Source organism: Corvus hawaiiensis, chromosome Z (assembly GCF_020740725.1).
Source record: "Corvus hawaiiensis isolate bCorHaw1 chromosome Z, bCorHaw1.pri.cur, whole genome shotgun sequence".
Lineage (NCBI taxonomy): Eukaryota > Metazoa > Chordata > Aves > Passeriformes > Corvidae > Corvus > Corvus hawaiiensis.
Window position 1 is genome coordinate 68,828,908 of NC_063255.1, and position 25,462 is coordinate 68,854,369.

The 25,462-nt window shown below is 38.5% G+C and overlaps 1 protein-coding gene across 5 annotated transcripts in view; it reads right to left on the reverse strand.

The window, feature by feature from the left end:
- Positions 1 to 266: 266 nt before the first annotated feature.
- The window catches only part of FAM169A (family with sequence similarity 169 member A), a 39,044-nt gene continuing 13,848 nt past the window's right edge, over positions 267 to 25,462 (reverse strand). For 4 of the 5 annotated variants that reach the window (XM_048292768.1, XM_048292771.1, XM_048292769.1 and 1 more), the window contains exons 2-13: positions 24,468 to 24,605; positions 22,869 to 22,968; positions 21,720 to 21,805; positions 20,209 to 20,380; positions 19,330 to 19,509; positions 17,767 to 17,895; positions 11,926 to 12,035; positions 9,560 to 9,614; positions 9,068 to 9,206; positions 6,779 to 6,938; positions 5,691 to 5,897; positions 267 to 4,935 (exon numbers count right to left, since the gene is read on the reverse strand). In XM_048292768.1, coding sequence (XP_048148725.1) covers positions 4,402 to 4,935; positions 5,691 to 5,897; positions 6,779 to 6,938; positions 9,068 to 9,206; positions 9,560 to 9,614; positions 11,926 to 12,035; positions 17,767 to 17,895; positions 19,330 to 19,509; positions 20,209 to 20,380; positions 21,720 to 21,805; positions 22,869 to 22,968; positions 24,468 to 24,605 — 2,010 coding nt within the window. In that variant the 3' untranslated portion in view covers positions 267 to 4,401. Of the gene's footprint in view, positions 4,936 to 5,690; positions 5,898 to 6,778; positions 6,939 to 9,067; positions 9,207 to 9,559; positions 9,615 to 11,925; positions 12,036 to 17,766; positions 17,896 to 19,329; positions 19,510 to 20,208; positions 20,381 to 21,719; positions 21,806 to 22,868; positions 22,969 to 24,467; positions 24,606 to 25,462 lie in introns of those variants that run through there. The other variant, XM_048292772.1, reaches the window with a different exon arrangement.

Sequence of the window (25,462 nt, forward strand, 5' to 3'; positions counted from 1 at the left end):
CAGAGGAAGTAACTATAACTACAACCATTATACATACTATTCCATTAGTTTAACACATTGCGCCAGTCTAGACTTAATAACTTAGTATGCATTTTACTTTGTGTAAGTGACAAGTGATTTGAAAATAAGAGAGGGTCACAAACCAGTAAGTTATTTGCTTAGAGAGAGGGCATTTTGTCAGAAAAGATAAACCTCCATGTATTCTTATAAAGCAAAATTCTTGTTGCTTTAGTCTTTGCTGGACATTAACAACATGAAGAGAATACTTCAATTTCCTACAACTGTTTTGAAAATCTTTATTACATTTAGTGCTATAAATACATGACTTGTTGGCTGAATAACACAATCGCATTTAGGACATTTTAATGTACCACACTCTAGGGGAGTGTGTTACAGCACCTCTAGTTGGCTTGTCTACAGCAAACTACATCCTAAGTTTACATCAACCTGCATAACTGATATAAACAGCAGAATACATGCTGTAACATTCAGAAGAGCCTATTCTGCTGCTTTTTAAAAATAAAATCTGATGCATAAGATAAAGAAAATTATTTTCATTGACATGAGATTTTTAAATTAATAATTTTTGATTTTTTAAAAACTTCTTTGTAGAAAATAGGTTGTAAAATGACAGTTCCAGCAAATTGAACCACTTTGAAATATGCTTCCTATATAGCAGAAAGGACCCAAAAACCAAGCAAACAATAATCACAAAATAAAAGTTTATTACTACTTCAAAACATTTCAAAAGCAGCAAAGACAGTACTTAAAAAAAGGAAAAATTAACACAGTAACAAGACCAATGTACAATACTATGCAATAGCAATACATCTTTAATAAGGTTTATAAACAGGGTATCACTAGTTTAGAAAACATCTAACACCACATTTGTGAAAATAAATTTAGAAGTGTATCCCCATAGTAATATTTTAGAACAGTCACTTAGAAGGAAGCTGAAACTTATGCCTATTTGTTGCTAATAGTGTCAATGACATTGTAAATGATCAATTTGATTACTGACATTTACAAATTAAATGGTACAGAAAAGCAGCAAGGTTGGACATAATTTGAAATAAGTTAAAGCACTTTTGAAATAAGATGTATACACTTTCATGCGAAGGACTATGAAACAGGAGAACAGCAAACAAGAATTCTGCATTAAATTAAAATTGACCCAGAGAGAATGTGGAAGAAGCAGTACAAGACAGACATTTGAACGAATATTGGATTCAAGTACAAAACCATTTACCATTTAAGTGCAAGGCTGAAGTCACAATTTAATGTTCTTTAAACTCTATTCCTAGACTAAATAAAGCTGAAAAATAATACTGCTTGCTTTCACTGTTCACACATAGTTCCACAGCATGTTGTAATAACATTTGGTACAAACTTGTATAAAGTTGATGTTTCAATCATTTGTTGCTGGTGCAATAAGATCTTAAAAATTATTTAAGAGTTTGATGTTAATAGGACAGTTAATAGTCCCCAAGGTAAAACACTCCCGTCAATATAGTTGTCAAACATGTTCCCTTACATAAGTGTAACAGAATTAATAAGGTATTGAACTACTGTTCCTGTGGGACAATCAGTACAGCAATAAAAACTATTACTTAAAGTCAGTATTTTGATTTTGCTACTCTGCATTTACTGGAGGAAGATTGATGCCAAAGAAGTTGTGGAAATAAAATGTGTCCTTTGGTTCAAAGTACTGCTGCGATCACTGTTAGAACAGTGTCCATTTTTCAAGACTGTACTGGTTATTGGAATTGGAATTGCACCACAACTGCCCACATTCTGTGTAAAAGTCTATATTCATCAGCTATTATGCCAGGTACCCTAGATTTATAAAGATACCTACTCAAGGGTATACTTTTCACATGTGAATTTAAGTTCAGTATTTAAAACTGACTCGCTGAAATGACATCAGAAATGTTATTATTGTTCTCATTAGAAACCCAGACTATCCTAATACCATAATCTCATAATATTTATGTATTTACTCTGCAAATGTCTCGAAAGACACTAATTGAAATTGTTCCAACTTAGCCATGAAAAGTAGAAGCCAGGTGAGTGAAATTACCTTCCCATGAGCAGTTTTCCAACCTCACAGGGACTATAAGTGATAAACATATGTATCAAAAATCCACCTATATATCAAAAATGCACCTAGAAGTAATTGAAATTACTACAGCTCATAAGCAAAAGAATCCTTAACTTTTTCAAAGTGGATACATTTGTATCAATTGAAGGATTCAGAAGATTAATCTTCAGTAAACTTGTCCTAAAAATGGAAGATGAGTTGCAATAAACTGTATACAACTGCTCTATTTTAGGCCACAAGTCCTCAAAAATCCCCAATTCTTAGCTATGCAATAGATGTGTTTTCTAGCCACTTCTTTTTTTTAAACAATTAATCTCAGCAGTAAAAGAGAAGCCATAGAGAAGATAACAGAGATTTTGTTTTATATGCTTTATATAAAAAGCTTTATGAGTTTCAGAAATGCTTAAGGTTCACTTGAATATGTTTACATACAATCAGAAAAGATCTTGAATATTTATCAGTCATGGAGTTCATAAAGAGTATCTGTATGTACGTTGATAAGATACTATAGCTACATGCAATAGTTTAAGAAACCCAGATTTAAATCCGTAATCTCACGCACCCTGAATCTAGAGTTTAGGTAACACACATTTTTTTAAAAACTGTTTGGTTTTTTTTTCTATAAGCTGCCCTTAACAGACTAAAAAGGAGCATGGTACTTCATCAGCTGAAAAAAATAGTATGAATGTATCTTATATAGTTAAAATATCTTATAAATAGAGTTAAACTGTATAAGCATAAAAATCCAAACCCAGATTTTTACATTACCTTCATGAAGGGATAAAAGTTAAGACAGCATTGCAACTATTCAAGTGAACCTAGCTCCTCTGTTTTTGAGACACTGTGAAAGACTAGTTCACTCATCTTGGAAAAGGCATACACAGGACAAAAAGTGGTGTAATTTCCTGTTATTAGAATCATTGTTCTGTTATTTCTGAGTTTTTAGCCAAATACGAAAGGAGCTGCATTTATTGGAAAGAAACGCATAGCGAACTAAGGAGTAACTTAGGTATGTGTGGCAAGTTAAATATATGGTTTGCCAAGAGAACCTCAGAAGGAAAATAAGCATGAAAAGTTTGGGTTTATTCCTGCCTGTATACAGCAAAGTTTGGTTGCTGCTTTTAAGAAAAGTCATGAACTGGGAAGCTATCATCCCAGGAATTACACTCAAGTTGGAAAACAAAAGTGAGAACCAGAAGTATTTGCAAGGTATCACCCACTAACTCCTAAAGGCATAGAAGTTTGGCAAACAAGCATTTGCTGAAATACCCACTAACACTCACACTAATGAATATCACAACCACCTGAAATGTCAGTGCTCACAGGAGTCACACACCTGGAAGACACAACATCTTAATAGTTACCCCACAGCACCAGCCAAGTATTTGGAAAACACAAAGAACCACTTCCATTTGGACCAAAACAAGATCAAGAGTTGTCATATCCTTCTCCTGTAATGCAACAAGTAATCAACTATCCACTCAACACATGCAAGTAGTTAGGAAGGCAGTTCAAATGATTCCATACGGAGGCTACATTCCATACACTCTGGAAAAACTTGGGCTTACCAAAATGCTTGCTTCGGAAGCTACAAATAGCTTACTGCGTAGGCATCTCTTAATCTTTGCGCAAGAAATCCATTATCAGGAAGCTCTATGGCAGATACTGCACTGGGTTCTATTCAGCTGTTTCAAGTGATTCTCTCGAAAGACAAGTGCTGCTCACGTTGCATTGATCTACTGAGCTACACCTTCTTGTACACTGTGAGACCTAGAATGAAGAATCTTACATTCTTTTAATCTCTTAAGCCTGTGGGAAGGGAACAAGAAGCAAAGAAGGATTTTCCCTTTTCTCTTCAGTTCTCCTTTTCTTCACAGTAGAGAACACAAAGTTATCAAAAAAAACCATTATCTAGAGTGATGTCCAGTGACATGGAAGTCAATAGCAATATAAGGGACCTTGACAGGGCCAGGATTTCACACTGCATTTTAATTCCATGACTGCCACCTCAAATACACAAACTGTTCCCTTTGATAGCACAACTGTATTTATTCAGCATGTATCCATTATGAAGGGAGGAAACTGGCTATTTATTTTCATACTATGAATAAGTTCAATTTCTAGTGGTTAAATTTAAAAAACAAACAAACCAAAACTTGAGGAAAGGTGATGAACTCAAGAGGAAATCTAACCCAGAATTTTAAACAAATGTGTCCTGTGCTGGATATGGTGCAGTTACACCCTAATGTTTTACACAAAATAGCCTTCTTATAAATAGATGAATTATCACTGTTTCATTTTTAAGCTGGCTTTCCTTTTTTCTTGGGTGGACCTTTGTAGCCTTTGGCCTTTCTTCGCAAGTTTCTCCGATCTACAATGGGTACCTCAATTTCTGCTTCCTCAGAGCTGCTGTCAGCAGCCCTCTCTGCCACTGTCTGCATGTAGTGATCCGTCTGCTCTGGAGACTCTTCTGAGGGCTCTTCCAACTGGTTCTTCTGTGCTTCCTGTCCAGAAGGCTGCTGAAAAGAAACACCCTCAAGTTCAACCATTACCAACGAGCTCTGACTCAAGGCAGCAGGGGCCTCCTGTGAGTTCTGCCCTGCTTCCTCATTTTGATCTTCTAATGAGGAAGGTAAGTTTTCAGAAACAGATTCTTCTGCTGATTCAGTTACCACAGAGTTGGGCAGGCCATTGTCAGAAGGCTCTTCCTTTGATGCCGATGCAGCTGCATCTTCAGTGCTGGTCTTTTCAGGTTCTTGCTGTTCTTCAGTGCCCTCCTTCTCTACGGATGTAACTTCCTCAGTCAGCATTTCTGAATCATTTTCATTTAAAACCTATGGGTGAAGGGTGCCAAGACAATCAAAAGGACAATTAGTTGAAGGTACAAGACACTGAACAACTACTGCCCCTAGCTAGCAACCTCAGAGGATACTTCAGCATTCAGTGGGCTTTTAATTCTACACACATAGCTTGACAAAACAGTCCTTTCCTCCTTTTTGCACAAGACTATTTTGTGACCTGCATTTGATATCCAGAGTTGCTCTCTGATTTTCAAATTATTCAAAATAGTACTGAGGTACAGAAAAAGCACTCTGATATGAATCTCAAGGAAAAAAAATTATTTTAGACAAATGTAATTATCATTTTGCTAGCATATAATAATCTGCTTTTGCACTATAAATAAAAAACCAGTAAAACCTGTGTTCTGAAAGCAAAGGCATTTTAGCAGTAGATGACTATTTGTACACCTCATCAGGCAAGAATTGCTAGACAAAATAAGTATGTGGCTTTTCACTCGAAGCAGTATTTTAGTGAGAAACAGCAATTTCAAGACAAACGGCTGCAAACATATCTTTCTTTTGGGTATCACATGCATGTAAGTCCCACTTCTGCACATTGAGACAGAAATGTTAGTGTATTCTCTTTATGGATTTACATCATCTGGCCTAATTATTACTTCTCCCAATAATTTCATGCAATGTTAGGGACTACTTGCTATCTGTTTACTTAACAAAAGAAAAAAAAAACCCTGCAAGATACATACAATTTGTAGTAAAAATGACTTCACGTTTTGTTTCAGTTCTCTCACCTTCTCTGATTCAGTGCCTTCTGGAGGTTTTGCTGGAGCCTCAAGGATTAATGGAACAAACAGCGTTACGGGTTCCTTTCCTTGACTCTCAGACAGCAATTTTGATTCGCCACTTGGAACTTCATTTATTGTTTCGCCTTCAGCCATGAGTGAGGTCTTACCAGTTTCTTCTGCTACCTCACCATTAAGAGGTTCTGATGGCATTTCCTAAAAAAATAAGTCACATTTGTAAGTCAAGAGTATGCCCAGCTATTGTTCCCCAGCACTAATTGCCATATATGTGATCCAAATTTGCAGCTTAATATGAGAAGCAGATAGCTCAGATACCTAGAGCTGAGAAGGCAGAACTGAGAAGGTAGAACTTAATGTAGATTAGCTAACTTAACCAGAGTATTAGTTTGTTGTTGTCACCTGCACTAAATTTCTGACCATAGCTTACACTGTTAGGAGCCAAGACAAGAAGTTTTTGTGCATCTCACATGCATGCATGCTGCAGTCCCTCCTTGATCTCAACACGTGTATGATCCACTTTCTCATCCACCAGTAAGAACATAAAAACCAGAGGGCATTGCTACGCACAAAGAATATTCAGAAATTTAAATTCAAGTTGTTAACAAGGTGAAGATAGAAGTTGGATTTAAACTTGATGTTTAAATCCAAAACAGAAGTTTTAAGTGGAGAAGCAAGAAGAGCCAAGAGAAGTCACTGAAGCATAACAGCTATTGACTTGGTCAAATAAACAGGTTTTTTATTTAAATTAGAGATACTGGGTCAGATCTTGACCTTATTCCAGTTCTCTGGAATTTCTTATTAGGAGAAATCAATGAAGAAAATTAGGATGGTAGACAAGTTAGAAACTCACCTTACTGAAGATCTATAAACTCTACTGTTCAAAATACGTACAGTGAAATATTCCCTGAAATTAATTCTGTACTAGCCTTAACTTCTCAGACACACTTCTTAAGAAGCACTGGTGCAAAAAATCAAAGAGCTGAGAGTTGCATGGAGCAAGGTAGCAAGGACCATATTTAACAGAAACTGTAGTTGTATTCCAAATTTATCTGCTATTGCTATTCCATCCAGCTCACCTCCGTCTCACTTTGTTTCTCAGAGGGCGACACATGCATCTCCACTTCTAATACAGACTGGCCCTCGTTTTCAACAATTATTTCCTCATCCTTCTCAACAGCATCCACCTTAGGCACTTCCACTAAGTCTTCAGAGCTTTCAGATGCAAGAAGTTCCGGCCTGTAGCAGGTATTAAGATACATCTTTTAGTGTGATACATCTAATTTTGGTGATCTCAGCAGAGAAATTCTTTCATGACCTATTATAAGGTGCTGTAATGCATTCTTGCCATCAGAAATACGGATCAAGAAAACTAAATGCATCTAAAAATGGCTAACTCCTCATTAGGAAAAAAAATGTCAACTAGAAAAATTGCTTTGGCAATTATAAAATGATATCTGTCTTACTTCCATTTTATGGGAAAGAAGTCTGAAATTTCTCTAAGTTTGTTATTTTAAATTTAGAAAGTATTGAAGTATTACATATTTGAAAGCCAAAAAGGGGTAAGAAAAGCAGCAGCTTCTTTTTCCCCCCAACCCCACTGTAGAAACAGTTTCAAATTTAGGAATTATGAAAAACTATATTTGTATAATCATTGAAAATACAGATATTACAAAGACCATGACTGGAAAATAATTCAAGGCAATAAACACATTATGGGTGAAGAAGTTGCCATCAGCTACAGATTACATTAGCAAACAGCTAAATATGAAGTGCTAATGCACTGCCCCACTACTGTAGGGTAATAGCAGTAACTCAAACATTCAGTTCTCATCTTTGAGATGACAAAATTTAGATTAACTGAAACTATTACATACAAGCAAAGAAAAAAGTACATGCAATCTATTTGCAGGAGTCTGCCTTGTGATCTCATAGTAAAGGCAGCACTGGAGGGTTTTGTCCTATGTGCCAGTCTTAAGATGAAGGATAGGAAAATCCATAGACTCCATAGAAAGTCCACAACAGAAGACCCTGTTTCATTTGTTGATGTGCATGGAAGGAAAGAACCAAGCTGATATCCTGTTCCCTTGCCTTCATTTTAGCATTCCTCTTAGCTCTGCTTAAAAACACCATGTAACATCTTGTGTAACAGCAACACCTCATTGACACAATTTTGCAAGGCCCAAAATTTGACATCCAGCATCAGGTAAGTCCTCTCCCATACCAACTAGAAAATCATTAGTAGTCACAGCATTTCTTAAGCTGTGGCAGCATCAAACGGTGCCACTTCACCTGTTTGAACCAGCTTAGGGAAGTACATTGACAGTGCAGTGCAGCAATACACTATCTGTAATTCCACAGAGTAATTTAAACACAAAAATTAGGCAGTACGTACCTAGCTGAAGGCCTCAACTTCACATAAAAAAACCCCACAACTAATTCTGCTTAAAGAAACCTAATGGAACAAGCTTGAGTGATTTCCTAGAAAATGATCAAGTTATCTTCAGTTTGTCAAGAGGCTTCGGGGGTTGAAGTAGGTTTCTTTGGAAAAGAATGAGAGGGAGACATATACACGGAGCAGGATGGGGTGGGCACAGTGTGTCTGAGGGACGAAGGGGCTATTTATTTACTTAAAATAGGTATTCTGAATGGAAGCCAGTGCAAATTATTACTCCAAGCCCTGTCCTGTAAGAACTGTTATGGTACATAAGTCATACTACTCCTCACATCCACATCTGATAATTGTTACACAGGTTAACATTATTTAAACTGGAAGTGTTTTTGTTTTGTTTTGTTTTTTTCAGGATGTTAGATCAGATATGATGGTTTAAAATATTGTCTGAGAAAAAGACTTTACTTCGAAGACATATGGCTCCCTGTAACACTTGTTATTAGCTGACAAGCAGTAACCAGCTCCCAAACTGACCAGTCAGACCATATTTTACTGCAATATACCAACTGTAACAAGAAGTCAGGAAGGGGTACCTCCTCAAAGACCACACAGAGTATTATGGATACAAGTCCAGATATATTATCTCAAGAAACTATGCTGTGAATACAAATATTTTTACCGTTGTACAGATTCAGTTACAACAGAACACTCTCAGCCTTCACTGTTTTCCTGTTACTTCTAGTATCTACTAAGCTTTCACAGGTACTACATTTTGGTGCAATCATTCTTCAGTTGATGCCTCACTTTTCTTTCTTTCTTCCTTTCTTGTATCAGACTTTATTTTAGTAATTTTAAAATCAAGCAAGTAAAGTAGGAAGAATGGAGAAGAAATACCAGTTGCACACTGAGACACTGCTGTAGTTTGTGACTGCCCAAGCAACAAAGTAAGAAATCAGTAAAAACAGGCTCCAAGTACCTGCTTTTGGACACTTGAAGAGCACTTTCCTCATCTCTTTGGGAAGTCTCAGGTCCAGGTTCCTGTCTGTTTTTATTTAGCCTCTGACGCTTTAAATGACTGCTTCGTGTCCAGATGGAAACATGAGCTGTGTTAGGGTCTTAGGAGAATAACACACACACACACACAAAAAAAAAAATTCAAGTGAACAAATTCAGTCTAAGATATTCATATAACCTCCCCACCCAAAATAGTTCAGGAAAGGAACTGAGTGCCCCTAAAACAGCATTTCATTGTGGTACTTTTTTTCTGAATAGTCTCTTTACCAAGACTCATAACAATTTTATCTGAATTCCTCTTAAAGTTTAATGGGTTGAGTCTCAGCACCTTAGAGGAAAGCCTGTTTTTATATATACTTTACTTATTAATGAAGTAAAATGTAAAGCTGCAAAATAGCCTGCAAAATTATTGATCTACAGTAATTGCAATACTGATAATCAAGGTTATTTTTACCTTCAGATGTACTTGCATGGACATCTGTTGATTCTTTACCTTTTTGAGAGTCAGTCTGTGAAGCAAAAGCAAAGCTAATGTTATTCTAAAACTTTCTGAATTGACGAAAATAGCTTCATAATCCTACCTATGGCTGCATCTTCCTAAAGCACTATTTCATAGTAATAATCCTATAAAACAGCAGCTACAATAATTCTTCATTTATATCTAAGTCTTCTGCCTCAACAAATTTAGTATTTTTTTTTAAATTTATCTTTATGTAATGGATGACTAGTTTTTCTGTGTTTTACTTTTGGCCTCAATGTAGACAATAAGATTTGAAAGTGACATGTCACTATAAACAATAGTGCTACCAAAGTTTTTTTCCTAACAGTTCTGTTTATAACAAGTGCCCATGTAACTCAATTATAGGAGCCTCTTTCTGTTTGTTTCCCCTTTCTGTATAAACCCAAGGGACTACACTACACTGGTTGGCAAAATTTAATTGCAAAGTCTTATTTTTATACTTGTATCCTATCTTATAGTTTTAGTTTTATCATTATATGCAACAGGATATGGCAAGCCATGTAAAAAATGGGAAAAAACAGAACTTGGTGATTCATCAGTAATGCAGCTTACATGCATAGTCAGCACAAGAGGCTGCTGCTTGGGTCCCTTGCCCTAGAGCTTTTTTGTCTCCTGTTTCTCCACACCATCCCAATACTTAAATTTTTTCTGCAGCTTAGCTGAGGATTCAGCACTTGATACACTAAAGTGAGTACAAGCTGTACACATTAAAATAAAATTATGTATGTTGGTTTTTCTTAGCTGCTAATAGTAATCTGGAACAGCAATTATCAGCATCCTGGTCCACTTCTCCAGTCTCACTTCCAATACTGTGGAAGAAGGCCAGCAAAAAGTGGCAATGTCTACATTCTGCTGTTGGAAGTAGTTTCAAGTGAATTTTAAATATATAAGAATTTGTAGACTAACAACAAATGCTTCTAGAATCAAAACACACAAAAATAGGAAGCATTAAGCAAAAAGTTGAACATTAAAGTTGGGGAATGTTTTTTCATGGTTTGGGGAAAGGTGGAGTATTTTCTTTTCTTAGATGGTCCAACAATTTTCAAACCATTGCAGAACTGCTTATAGATACTGCAGATGCCAATTGTAGAGCTGCCAGCAGTTTTACCAACCTATGAGGAGTTGGGGCACTTTGGTATCTACTGTCTTTTCCTCTGGAAAAAGGCAAGAGGCAGGGTTTTACTTCTTAACTCACAGCAACAAAAATCAAAAGAACTACTATCAATCTGCTATTTTCTGCAAGTATACCCATATATCTCTATAACCAAAACATGTTAAGTTTTTAGATAATTTCGCTGATATCATTATTGGAATCTATCTAAAACTCAGGGATGAGGTTAAAGACACTGTTACAAAAGAAAGATAACTAAGAGTTATTGCGTCTGGTCATTGAGAGATTAAAACATCACTATTTTTCTGTCCATTTTGCTTTGGGAAATACTAATTTTCTCAATTGGGAAAACTTGACTTAAATTCCAAATCTAAAGTTTAAATATTAATAGCTGAGAGTATTGATTTAGCCATTATTTCCCATTTTTAATTAAAGCACTGACTTCTATGAAAGCATGGTTGTGTCAATAATACAGACAAGTCCTAAAGCACACAAATCCATGCTCATGGTATTTGGAGCTACAAATGACTGTCAAGCACATCCTGTGTGGCCTCAGAACACAAATGAAATAGAGGAAGAGCTTCATAATATTCAATGACCCAAATATATTCATGACCACACGTCCACGCGTAGCTGTAATCTGGTTGCTATATGAAATACAAAGAAAGCTGCAGTCTTTTTGTACGGACAATGTATAACTCTCCAAGCAAACTTAATATTTGTCATTGTATTGAACTGTGACATGGACACGTACCTCTAAAAACAGCCTCTCTAAACATTTTAATCTCAGAGACAGTTGAAATAATCTCCTTTACATAATCTGCTAGTAAATAGCTCAGATTGCAGGCGCTGACAGCTGTGGCACAGACTGCCTACGTGGTGGTAGCCCCATCACAAAAAAAACAAAACAAAAAAAAACCCAAAACACAAACCCAAAACCAAACAAAGCAAACAAACAAAACAAAAATAGAACAAAAATACTGAAAAACTACCAACCCAGCTTAGTCATTAGCATTACATCAGTGGGAAGCATTACACCCACACAGAAAGCAACAAAACCATTTGTCTTTTATATACATTATGGTCCTGAGCCCATTCAATTATAATGATACGGGCAAAAATAATTTCTCATAACTTGTTTTTCAGTAACAATGCAATCGAAACAAGAGGTAACAGACTGTGTACCTACACTTAGCTGTGTTTCTACCTCAGTCCTTGGTCCACTTGCTTCAGATACTGCAGACTGACAAAAATTATCCTCTGCTTGCAAACTCTTATTTTCCTTCTTCAAGGCTTCTCCTGTGAAGATTTAAGAAAGGAAACAGGGAAAGAGAAAATTATAGTACCTTTATATAACAATCAACCATTTGCCCTGCTTTCAGCTGGGATAGAGTTACTTTTCTTCCAAGTAGCTCTTACAGTGCTGTGTCTTGAATTTAGTGTGAGATAACACACTGAGGTTTTTGTTGTGCCAAATAGTCATTAACCTAAGTCAAGCGCTTTTCACGTTCTTATGCTGAGTGAGCAGGTGCACAAGAAGCTGGGGATGGGACACAGCCAGGACAATTGACCAAAGGAATATTCCACACAACAATGTCAAGCCCAGTATGGGAGGGGCTGGGAGGGGCTAGTCATGGCAACTGCATTGTGCACCAATTTTCTCTCCTGAGTTTTATTTTTCTGGTTTTGTTGTCTCCCTTTTCATTATAATTATTGTTATATTATGCTTCCGTTTAATTTTATTTCAATTATTAAGCTGTTCCAGTCTCAACCCAGAAGTTTTACATTTTTTTCAGATTCTCCTCCCTACCCCAGTAAGGGGGGAACAAGCAGGTGTGTGGCACTTAATTGCTTCTCAGTTGTGAAAGAAAGGTCTTCAAAGAAGACATTCCATGTCACCCAGGCAAGTGGACCACCATGGTGAGAGAAGTGTCTAGTACCTGAGGGAGCTAGCTGTACTAGAGCTGATTTGTTATGACCCAAAGAATGTGCAGTCACATACAGATCTAGACAAAGTCCAGTGCACATAACCCACATGGTAGATACTTGCATATGTAGTGCACTATCATCATGTGCCAACTCATTGGCATTAATAACCTGGAGAGATGAAGAAGTACCTATGGTGCATGAAGCAGCTTGCTAACTCTGGGACCACAAAGAAAATCTCTCTGCCTACCTATGGACTTGCCTCTCAGTTGTGAAAAAACCTGTTTAAAAAGTATTAAAAACAGCTCCAGGAGTTCCAGCAACAAAAAGAAGATAGGTTCTACTCCTTAGCTGTACAGACAACTATCTCAGCTATTAACAGTATTCACAGCTATTAACAGCATTCTTTTGCTCAAGAAAGAGGATATAGGGTAGGTACACACCAAGGTTTTTAAAATCCTGTGGGTTTACCTGTGGGTAAACCTAGAAATCCTAGAAAGGATATGAAAAAAATGAGATGGAAAATCCACCTCCACTCTAGAGGCATGGGCACATGAACTGCAAGGAAAAACAATCACAAATGTGGATTCTTCCGGGAAAATTGCTGCTCCAGTCTCCAGTAGGCAGTTCCCCAGACACAGTGGAATGGCTAACCTTACTTCTGATTCTATGGTGAAGAATTCTAATCCTTTTTCACAAGAAGTGGATGGAGAATTCTATATCCAGTACTAGAGGGCCCCTGCCTCCCGTCACTGGGAGAAGAAGATCAGTTAAGTTCACTGGACTGTGTGGATCCAGTGGCCTAGAATGTCAAACCCACAGGAGAATAAGGCTCTAATAGCATTAGTGCATAGTGTGCCATAATGCCATCAAGCATTTGTAGTTCTGGAGTGACAGGGGGATCCCAACAGCTGACTATACTGGAGGCTGAGACTAGCCTGACTGGGAATGAGTGGCAAAAGCATACCACTGTGACTGGCCCAGAGGCTCCATGCATCTTTGGCACAGACTATCTCAGGAGAGGATATTTCAAGGGCCCAAAAGAGTATCACCGGCTGCCTTGGAGACAAAGGAAATTTAAGCAGCTGTCTGCCTGGCCTCTTCTCTCAGAGGACACTTCTGTTGTGGGGTTGTTGAAGAATATCAGGAGCCAGTCACTACCACAATGGTGCACCAGCAGCAATACTGCACCAACCAGATTGTCCAGGAATCTTGAAAGTGATCAAGGACTGGCCTGAAAAGATTTTGGAACATTGCTACAGGAGAAGGTGACCCATACTGAAGAGGTCACCCTGTCTAATAAACTACCAGAAAATGAGGAGTAATATGCCTTATTTACTGATTGTTCTGCCACATTGTTGGAAAGGAGCAGAGATTGAGTCTCCTGTGACAAGTCACTGAAGGAGAAGGTGAATCAACTGAGTTTGCAGAGGAGAAAGCCATCCAGCTGGCTTTAAACACTGCTGAATGAAAAAAATGGCCAGTATTTTAGTTCTATACTGACTCATGTGCAGTGGCAAATGCTTTGTGGGGTGGTTGCAGTGATGGAAAGGAGAGCAACTGGCAGCACAAAGGTGAGGCCATCTGAGCTGCCACATTGTAACAAGATACTGCCATCTAGATGAGAACCTGGTTGTGAAAATACCTTAGAGATGGACACACCCAAGAACTGGGCCAGATAGGAACTTCAGAACAACCAGAAAGTGCATCAGGCGGCTAAGACTGAAGTGACTCAGGTGAATCAGAATTGGAACAGAAGGGAAAATTATTTCTAGCTTGGTGCACCCATGACACCTCAGATAATTAAGGATGAGATGCAAATTATAGATGGACACATGATCCAGGGGTGGACTTGACCATGGACACAATTGCACAGATTAGCCATGAATGTGAAACATGCACTGCAATTAAACAGGCCAAGTGGTTAAAGCCTCTCTCGTATGGAGAACGACAGCTGAAATAGAAATATGGTGAGACTGGGCAGATAGACTGTATCACACTCCCCCAAAACTGCCAAGGAAAGTGTCATGTGCTTTTAATGGTGGAAGCAACCACTAAAGGAGAAAGAACATAGCCTGTACTCCATATCACCACTAGGAACAGTGGGCCTTAAGAAGGAAACCCAAAGAAGGTGACAGAGTGTCCCAGAAATTCCAGAAAGAGTTAGTGGGATTCCTTTCCCAAACAACATCATAGACAGCTGAGCCAAAGACCATGGCATTGAGTGGGAATATCATGCTCTCTGTCAGGCACCAGCCTCCAGAAGAATGAAATTATACAACAGACTGTTACCCATTTACCCAGGAACACTGGGTGGCAGGACCTTCAAACATTGGGACACACATTTAGCAGAAGCCACCTGTTAAGTAAACACTAGGGAATCTGACAGTCAGTCTGGCGCAGCACAATCCAAACTTATACACACTGTAGAAAGGGATAAATTTCCTGTAGTGCTCATAAATACACAGGGGAAAACAGTCTGGGTTATTCCTGCTTCAGGAAAAGGCAAAAAAATTTGTGAAACTGAGTTTGCTCAAGCACCTGGGTCCACTTACAATGTAATGCAGGGAGATGGAGAAGTCCTTTGCATTCCTTATGGGGATTGGATTTTGGGTGAGGGTAGCCAAAAAATTAAATTGCATGTTGTTTATTGCAATATAACACTGTTTACTGTCTCTTTCATGGTTATGTGCCCATCACTGAACTGGGCACCTCACAGCACCTGCTTTCACCATTCTGAATTTTGGGATCTGAACCTGATTCCCATTCAATTGCCATTTCAAGAGTATTACAGTAAAAATCACCCAGACCCATGAAGAATTAACTTCATGAAACCAAGCAAGTGCAGTGGTGATGTACGCAGAACCGGTTTCAGCATGTAACAATCTAGCTTCATGCAAAATCTTTTCTGGCCAGAAAGACTGTTACGACAGATGGAGCTCAAAGTCATGGACTAAATGAACTCAACAGACATTTTAGAGGCATAGCCCATTGTCATAGGTTAGCAAGCATAGTCCTGGAAGGGATGTCCTTGCTAAGGGGTGCTTACAGTTTCCTCTGGGAACTGATAGAACCTATCAGCTGGCCAGTTTGAATATGGACAATTCTTTAAGCCACTTAAAGTTGTGGCCACCTCTGTGATCCACATTTAAGAACAGGCAAACTCCCCCCCAAGCTCTCTCTCGTTTCCGGCGCTGGCACAGGTGGCTGCAGGGCCCGAGTGGGGGCCAGCGGGCCCGGCCAGGCCCTGCTTGGGCCAGGCCGGGCCGGGCCACGGCCATCCTGGAGCCGATGGACCTGTTCCAGCCGTGGAACCCCCCCCCATAGCCCTGCTGTGGGCAGCCGGAGCGGCTCGGCTCTCCCCCCTCTCCACTTCGATAAGAAAAATTCAACATTCCAGCTGCAAAGCTGCAAGGCCGAGGTGAGATTAACCCTTTTATTGCTGTGAAGAGCTGAGAACCTGAGGGAAGAGAGAGAGGAGACGCTTAAAGCTGAAATTCTGTTGTGAAGCTATGATATATCAGAGTATCCCGTTGTAATTCCATGAAGATATGGGGGGTGGAGTGTTCAACTCGTAAGCAAAAGCACCTGCGCTGAGATAGGCAGATGCTGACGCAGCTGTAATTTCATGAGAAGTTTGGACAGGAAGAGATGGAAGCAATGAGGACTTTTGCTTCAAATGGAAAAGGAGAAACCTCAGTTCCTAGAGATGCTCCCAGAGATAGTCCTAACAATGAAGATGAGGAAGACCCTTTGCTCCCAGGAAAGGAGAAGGGCCTCTGTTTTTTTGTTTCTGAACGGCTCAACCTTAAAAAACTTCGAGAGTGGACCCTCGAAAGCAGTTGCGGGAAAAGCTGCAAGTCGGGGGAAGGGACTCACACGCAGGCAGAGAGACTCCTCTTCCTAAATGGACTGAACAATATTTGGAAGTGGGCAGCTGTCTCGTTGTGATAATGTTTTCATAGCATGAGCAAGAAGAGACTTCTCTTTCTAAATGGACTGAACAAGGTTATTATGGAAGTGGTAAACAGACTGAACATCTTAAGGGTTGTCTTTTCACACTGTCAGTGGGAGAAGGGAGGAAGGTGGGGGGAGGAAGAGAGTTCTGAAGGTGGTATAATTTTTTTTTCCCTTCTTTTAGGTCTGTTAATAAACTTCTTTATATTCTTTCAAGTTTGGTGCCTGCTTTGCGTTTCTCCTAATTCTTATCTCACAGAAGATAAACAGTAATGAGTATTTCAGACCAAACCACTACACCCATAGACTAAGGGAATAATACATGTGTGTGATGTATGTGTACGTAACAGAAGACAGGAAAGGTAATGGTGTATGGTAAATAATGGAACCCGGGCATGACATAAAAGACACACGAAATAAGGAGAGGATATCATCCCACTTCCAGGAGGGAAAGAATTAATTTTCTTCCTAGTAGATGGCACAGTGCTGTATTTTGAATTTAGTATGACAATAATGTTGATAACACACTGTTTTCACTGCTGCTGAGTAGTGTTCACCCTGTGTCAAGGATTTTCCAGTTTCAAGATGCTTTGCCAGTGAGCAGGCGCACAAGACTCTGGGAGGGACCATAGCTAGGACAACTGACCTGAACTGGCCAAAGGGATATTCCACACCACAGAACATCCTGTTCTGTATATAAACTGGGAACAGTTGGCTAGGAGGGGCTGATGGCTGTTTGGGGATTGGCTCAGCATCAGTCAGCAGGTAGTAAGCAACTGCATTGTGTACCCCTTCTCTCTTTTGGGTTTTATTTCTCTGTTTCTGTTTCCTTTTTTATTATATTTATTATATTTTATCTTATTTCAATTATTGAACTGTTCTTAATCTCAACCCACAGGTATTACTTTTTTTCCAGACTCTCCTTCCCATCCCACTGGGAGAGGACAGGGTGAACAAGCAGCTACATGGTACTTAGCTGCCAGCTGGGGTTAAACCACAACACTGTTCCAAATATGATCTCACAGGTCTCAGGACAAATAGAAATCTTTCTGCTAGTTTCTACTCAGTGTTCACAGAAGTCACTCTTGTAGAGTGTTTGTTCAACTTTTATAAAGTGCCAGAAAACAACAAAACAAAGAATCCATACCTGCAATTTTGAGATCTTCCTTTTGCACTACAGACATAATAGACTTTCTCTGGAACCAATCTCCTCCTCCCTCCACTTGCCACAAAAGGTTTTTATCCTCAGGGTACTTCTCAAGGTACTGCTTACAAGCTGAGCAAACACAAGAAAAAACACTATGTTACAGATACTATATACTCAGATATACCTATTTTTTAAAGTTTGTCTGAAATCAATTTACTTCGCAATCTACCATCATACACAAATAACAACAGAAAGAACTGTTTAACTAAATAGTTGAGTCTGAAATAAACAATATTGTTTTACCCTACACATCCTTCTTAATTAATTCTTTCTTCAGGTTTAAATACTTTGCATTATTATCTTAAACTGCAAACAAAGATGAATTAAATTTTCTTGTTTTCCTGGTACCCACTTGAGAGTTTTGAAACTTCACTAGTCACTGTTCCTGCCAATTACAAGATCCAATTTAAGACAGAAGGGTTTTTTCTTCAGCAGAGGAGGTAGTCAAGTGTTTTTTGTCACCCCACACTGTAGTAGGCACCTGTGAAAGCACTCCCTGGGAGTGTTAACATGTTACCATTGAATGGTTAATCAAAGTTCATTTCTAGAATATTTCCTATGTTGCTGTCCTTCCATCTCTTTTCTCTCTATACCTGTATCAAATATACAGGTGAACAGGCATGCTTTAACATCATTTTTTGGCAGTTCCTAGAAAAACCACCATTTTTCACCTGGTTCACTACTGATGCACAGTTTCAGAGCACAGGATCCCCACTGTGTCATTTCTTGACCACAGAAATGAATTAGTCATTAAATTCTGCTCAAGTAACTTTCCTTGAAGCCTAAAAATCAGGTCTTATCAGATCCAGCGACAGACTGTGCTGCTTGGAAAAGCAGAACATTTCTACAGGTTAAGAAGGCCAGATAAGTGTGTTCATAGAAGGAACCCTGGCAAATGGCCCAAGAACAGAACATGCCTTGAGAAACAGGGCAAAAGAAATGTGCTTCTTGTCTGAACACAGTCCCAAGAACATAGTTTCCACAATCCATGTAATTTCCTGTATGACATAGCCTCCTAGGTTGCTAAAGGAAGAACCATAAGTGTTTTCCTTGTATTTTAGAACTGTGCCTTCTCATACAAAGTTAAAGGAGAGCCTAGAATGTCCTCTTGACCAGAAGTTCAGAGAAAGCATGAATTAAACAACCTCATGACATTTAGGTGTGAGCAAGGAAAAGGTGCAACAAGGCAGATACACATTAGATCCCATACAGAAACACTTCAGCCCATTCTGCAGGCTTGTTGGGGGAAAAGGAACAGCGGTAAACTTCACAGTATCAGAAAGCCAACAGAGTTCAAATAACCTAGTTTTACACAGAGGATTAAAAATTGAATCAGGAACTACTTCATCTTAAACAAATCAGGATTTTTAGCATCCACCAAAGCGCAGAAATTAATGTAGAGCCTGAGGATGAGGCCACAAACATGGAACTTGAATGACAGTACTCATTTGGATATGTAAAGAAACCACAAAGAAGATCTAAAGAAAAAATTAAAGAGCTTGCCTGTATACATGAACGGTGACAGTGGATATCGTAGGCCAAGAGGCTCTTCAGTAAAGGAATCCACAAAGTCTTCCAACATGATTAGCCCAGAGTCTTTCCCACGATGTTTCTTTCTAACAAACATTGTGTCTAGCACTGGCAACTTATACTTCTGACGAAGAAGAGAGCTACAAACACTTCCTGAAATAATCAGAGGGAAAACAATATCCATCAGTATGGATGACATAACTGCATGCTGACTGACGTGCTGCAGCATATTTAAATAAATACTTTTGTAAGTTATAAAAATTCCAAACTATATAATGGTAAGAGCAAGTAAAGTTATAAAAATAATGTATAACTTTATTAAAAATAAATAATTGCTATTAGTAATTTTTTATCTCTTTTGGGCAAGCTTCATAAGCTTGCCAAGATACATCAATTGAATAATGTAACAGAAAAAGTCTGTAGTACCAGAAAACAACAGAGAAGACAGAAGAAAGGCTCACTTTGAAATCTCACTATACAGTTCCATATGAAAACTATAGTAAAAATGAAGCTGAAAGATGGAGGAGGGGATAGGAGAAAACAAAATTATTTAATTATACTTTTATGCTGATTACATGACTTCTCATGATAATTATGAAGACTAATTCAGTTCTTGTTTAAAGACTGAAACAATTATTCCAATTTTTTAAATGAAGACACAAAAAACCCTAGGACATTTTACATTGAAATTCTCCCATAAACAACATATTATCTTAAATTAAACAAAGATGGAACAGATAGTCACAACATGTAGGTACCTGCTTATAAAGCCTGCTAATACAATATCCTTCAAATAGGCTCTCTATCTCCTCCCCTTTACTGCCCATATCCCACAGTCCTCAAGTGTTCTACCTGTAGGTTTAACAGAATAGAACCCAATAGCCTCTCCTTTTTTCCACATGATCTTAGCATAGTGGCTGCTACCATGACAGAGAAATGGGATCTCATTTCTTTCCATTTCTTGTGTTCGATAGATAATTCGATTCAAAACATAGAGAACAACCCTCTCTCCAACAGACTTCACCTAAGGGAATACAGAAGAAACATTTTAGAAGATTGGTCAGATCAGTTAATACCCATACATCAGAGACCTCATTTTCCAAAGCTGCCAGTTAACACAGCTGCAGACAGAATTCAAGGGAAGGCTGTAAGTTCTAAAGCAGGGTGACCCTCTGGGGTTTGTTAAAAGGCAAGGAGATGCTCAGAAGCCATTGCAATAGGTTAAGTACAAATCACTACCACAAGAGGATATTCCACGACTTCAATGTCACTCCTAATCCAACGTGCAAAAGCTGGGAGAAGGGCAATGGAGTGGGAATGTTATGATTGAATTCAAAACTATTTTTGGACTTAAGAAACATTCACCAAGCACAATAGCAGCACATCAGCCTCAGAATTCCCAGGCTAGCAGGTAACCGAAGCCTTACAAAGGAGAAATTATGAGCCTCGGGGTGGCAGGAGTTGGCACACTCAATCACTGCTGATAGAGTGGCAGGCAACAGGACATGATGCAGTGAAAACACTAGTTACAACAGTTTCTGTGGCATGAAGTAAGGAATTCAATATCCTTCTCTCTGTCCTGCAAGGCTCTTTTTATATATGAAATTTGAGTTCACCACTATTCTACTTACTGTGAAGGAAGGAGGAACCATGCTCTCTTCCAGTGCTTACCTCCCTTGTAAAAGATTAAGCTTTTCTGATTCTCCTACCATTAAGTATGTGGAAAAAAAGGCTACATGCCAAACTCTCTATAGAAAATTTTTAAAATTGCAATAATCGAAGACAAGTGCCCAGACTTGAGCAGATATAAATTAAAGCCCTGGAAAAACACAGATTTCCAGTTTTGGAAAACACCATGCTACATAGGGTTAAATAATGGTAACAGAAGTCAATGACGAACAATAAAGCAGATACCAGGCAACTAACTTTTCCAAACCTTATGTATTGCCACTACAAGCCACAAGCTCCAACTCACTTCTGTCAAACACATTCCTGACAGTATTTCTGGTTTACTAGTCTCCTGATAAGACCAATAGGTACTGCTACGGTACAATACACAATTATACTAAGATGTTTCAACACAACCAGATAACAATATTCTTAAGAGTAAAGAAGAAAAACGGTAACACGGCTAACATCTAAGCTGTCTACATATGAAGCTGCTGTACAAAAGTCATTCTTGCTCTAGACACTATCTTCACATTGAGGTTCCTTTTCCCCTAGTACCTATTCCTCTATTACTCCCTTGCAACAGGCATCTCATATCTAAATGAAACTAAAACATGTTATATCTTGCACACTATCTATTTGCCATTATCTTGAATAATAAGATTGATTGCTAGGTGAATGTTGGAGCGCTTTACCTGATGAAGCCCCTGTCTAGCAGGGACAGATGTTCTCACAATGTCATCAATTGACCACCACTGGTCAGCAAGATACAGGGCTATAGCTTGAAAGAAACAAGGGAAATAAAAAGTTAGTGATTCTTACCATTCCAAAAGAAACATATTCATTAAAGCTGCTAAATAATCAGGAAGAACACCATAATAACCAAATCAAGCATCTTCTAGGTGGCACTGTATTAATGTAGCTCCTACTACCCTAGCACAACAAATGGGGCACTGTGCACCCCACCCATATGAAATGCTCCCTAGTCCAAAACTTCTTCTGGTAATTGAGACTAATAAACACTAATGCTTTTTTTTTTGCAGTATGATACACAGGAACTATTTTTCAGACATAAGCACTATCCTTCAATGCAGTGCTCTAACATCTCCTTCCACTAAAAACTCTGCCTGTCAAGATGAGTCTCACCCATACGTGTATTTTACTATTGGGTTGCTAATGGATATTGATATTGAAACTGTGCAAGTTTTAGGGAATTAGATGAATGTAAAAAGGCTGATGGCCATGTGAGCAGCAGTCAGGAAGAGTGTGATCTATAGTTATTTGTGGCAAACTTGGCAATCATATACACGGCACTAAATGGAAGAAGGAAACATGGAGGACTGGAAGGGGAGGAAGAAGGAAGGAAGGAAGAAAGGGAGGAGAAAACCCACAAAACCCATGTCATCTCAGCCAGAGGTATGCTAGGACTTCAAGCTAAAGACAAATTTACACATCATGCTGATCAATTCCTATTAATAAAGAGCATCTAAATTCATGGGCAAATTAATAGATTCTAGGAATGTTCAATAAATACCTTTTGAAGAGGTGAAGCATACATAAAGAGATCAAGAGATACATACTGTACTATGATCCAGACAAGCACCACAATATTTTGCTACATATCTTTTGAATTCATTGGGTCCAGTTCTGACCTGATTAGTCCGCAAAGTTCTAGCACTTGTGTATATAAACCCACAACAAAAAATAATAGCATGTGAACAAAAACACAAGTGGTAAAGTTAGGAGCTACAGTAGCATGAAATGAGCAAGGGCCTGGTTACATGTATTTTTCACAAAAAAAGAAGATATAGCAATAGAGAGAGATAATGAACTTAAAATGAAACCTGTGAGCGAGTCCCATGGTGCAAAGAGTGCAAGAACTTTGTGTGTCTGCTCTTCACCATAAAGAGGAACGAAGCCCACAGATGTCAAGCTAATAGGAACCTGAAACAAGAATGTACAGTAATTCAGTAGACTCTTGCTAAAACAACAGTAGTAAAATAAACAGAGAATGTTTATCAAGGTAAACAAGATGAATATTGAAAGTCAGGTCCTTAACAGCTAACTGTAAAAGACAAGCATCGGACCCTAGTCCTTACTTTAGACATTTCTTCTTAGAGACAAACAACATTCTAAAGAGCTCTGACTCTCAAGCTCTGGCAGATTTAGATACAGTAATTTGTACTGTTACAGCTCTCTTCTGCCAACAGCTTGCATTTGTGTGCACAACTGAAGTAAGGTGTGCAAGGAGCCAGCTTTATGTTCCCTTCAACAGTCCCAACTGTGCAAGCTGTCAAAGCCAACAGAAGAATGAGGCAGTCAGTCAAGCACTGAAACAAACTGGGAGAGCAAAACTGTGTTTGTTAGCAAGTTCTAATGCGCTACCGTGGGAAGGCGAATTCAAAAGGGTTTTGTTCCCTTAAATCACATGCATGTTAAAAATTCTGAAGTTGGCTACTTGATTTTGCTCCTGAGAAAAAACATGAAAAGGGTCAAATAATCTTCTTTTAAGGAATCAAGTACCTCTGTGGAAATGCATTTTCATATTTAAATTCACATGTTTCCACTACTAAATTGATGTATAAAAAACTTGACAGACATGAGTGGTGGGGTAGACAGACTTGCTTAACCAGTTTAAGATTATGACATGCTATTGTCACAAATGAGGATGTTAATACAAGCATATATTTAGCCATGCAGCACTCGCATAAATACAAGAAAATAGTCAAGGCTCTGCTTCTGCCAAGGAATCTGCAGTACTGTCCTTTAGATCCCACAGAAAATCCTCTCAGATCACTTAATTTTGATTAAAGCCATTCACTGTTGGTTTTATTGGTACTAGTTCTAATAGAAGCATTTGTCTGGACAGAACCAACATTGACCAACTTATCCCACAACGGAAAAGGGTTGAAAACATAGAAGTGTCACAGCTATTCTTTACTAGAGCTCAATAACAGCATGAAATATTTCAAATAAAGAAAAAAGTAACCACTATTGAAATTAGTGAACCTCATTAATCAAAACTTGAACCCAAAGACAAAGAACACTGAAGGACCGAGATACAAAAAGAGCCAGTTAGCTTAAGTAAATAATGAACTCCTTAGTGATGATGATAGGTTTTTGCAAATGTGTGAGGTACTTGGTTTTAGGTAAGAGTTTGATTCATCAATTGAAGATTTAAGGTTATAGTTGGGTTGGGGTTTTTTGGTTTTTTAAAAATTACTCAATATATGCAGATCCATTGCCTAGAAGCAGCATGCAGTCACTGATACAGAGATTTAAACCCAGTTACAGAGTGAAAAAAATAGAGTTTAACACAAAAAATTCTGAATTTGGAAAATACAAAAGCTTTGGTAAAATAATTCTGAAATTCAATAGGACTGGATATCTTAAATCTACAAGGAGTTAAAAACACCGGTATTACAGAATTCGTTGGTTCTTACCTTGCGGCGGTCTGGCAGAGAAAAGAATTCTGGGGAGTTCGGATTCCCCCAGCGAAGGTCAAAGAGGTAGTCCTCTGCTGAGTTCTCCAAGTCCTCATGACTGTAATTGTTCAATATATCCACAGGGAATGACATGCTCTTGAGAAATAAAGCAACATTTTTAACATAGGTTGTTTGAAACATACAATGCACATATAAATTAGACTGTTGAACACCCACACCCTGCTGTTCACTACAGCCTTCTATATCCATGACAGAAAGGAGAAATGTTCCAGGCATTTAGGATTAATTGGGATGACCATTAACACCCAATCCGTAAAAGAATCAAATCCGTGCTCATAAGCAGAAAAGGATGAGATTAGCCTATAGATCCCCCTATACCTCAGTCGTGGCAGACTTCCAACATAAAAGCCCCATGTTTGCAGCACAAGTACATACTGCTTTGAGGTGGCAGACTTAGTTCTATCTCTCTCCCAGATTATGTTTTTGATGCCAAAGGTCAAGCTATAATCAGGTGATAAACAAAAAGTAAACCACCCAGATGATAACAAGATGGAGTTAATTTGAGACTTTGCATTTAAATCCATCTCTGAAGAAACCAAAACACTGCTCAGGATTTTTCTGAGCAACTGGCCAGTTAGCATGCCTAACAGGTGGTTGTTTCCAAAAGCATTTCAGCTGTGAAAAGAAACTTTTACAAGCTCATTAAAAACAAGAGCCCACAACAGACTAAAGAAAGACACTTTAAGGAGGTGATGAGACAAGACTAGAGCACTGAAGCCAAACCATAGTGGCAATAACTCCTTGAAAGCTCTTAGATTCAAATTTTCCTTGTCAAAGGAGCATCCAATTAAAATGAGCAAGAGCTCCTGGAATCCACTGTGCGGTCTCCAGGTAAGGCTCTTCCAGCTCTATAAAACTACACAGAAACAGACCCCTCAGCTGCTTTCAAACTATGACTCAAACTCTCAGAAGCATGAACACAAGTTCATGAG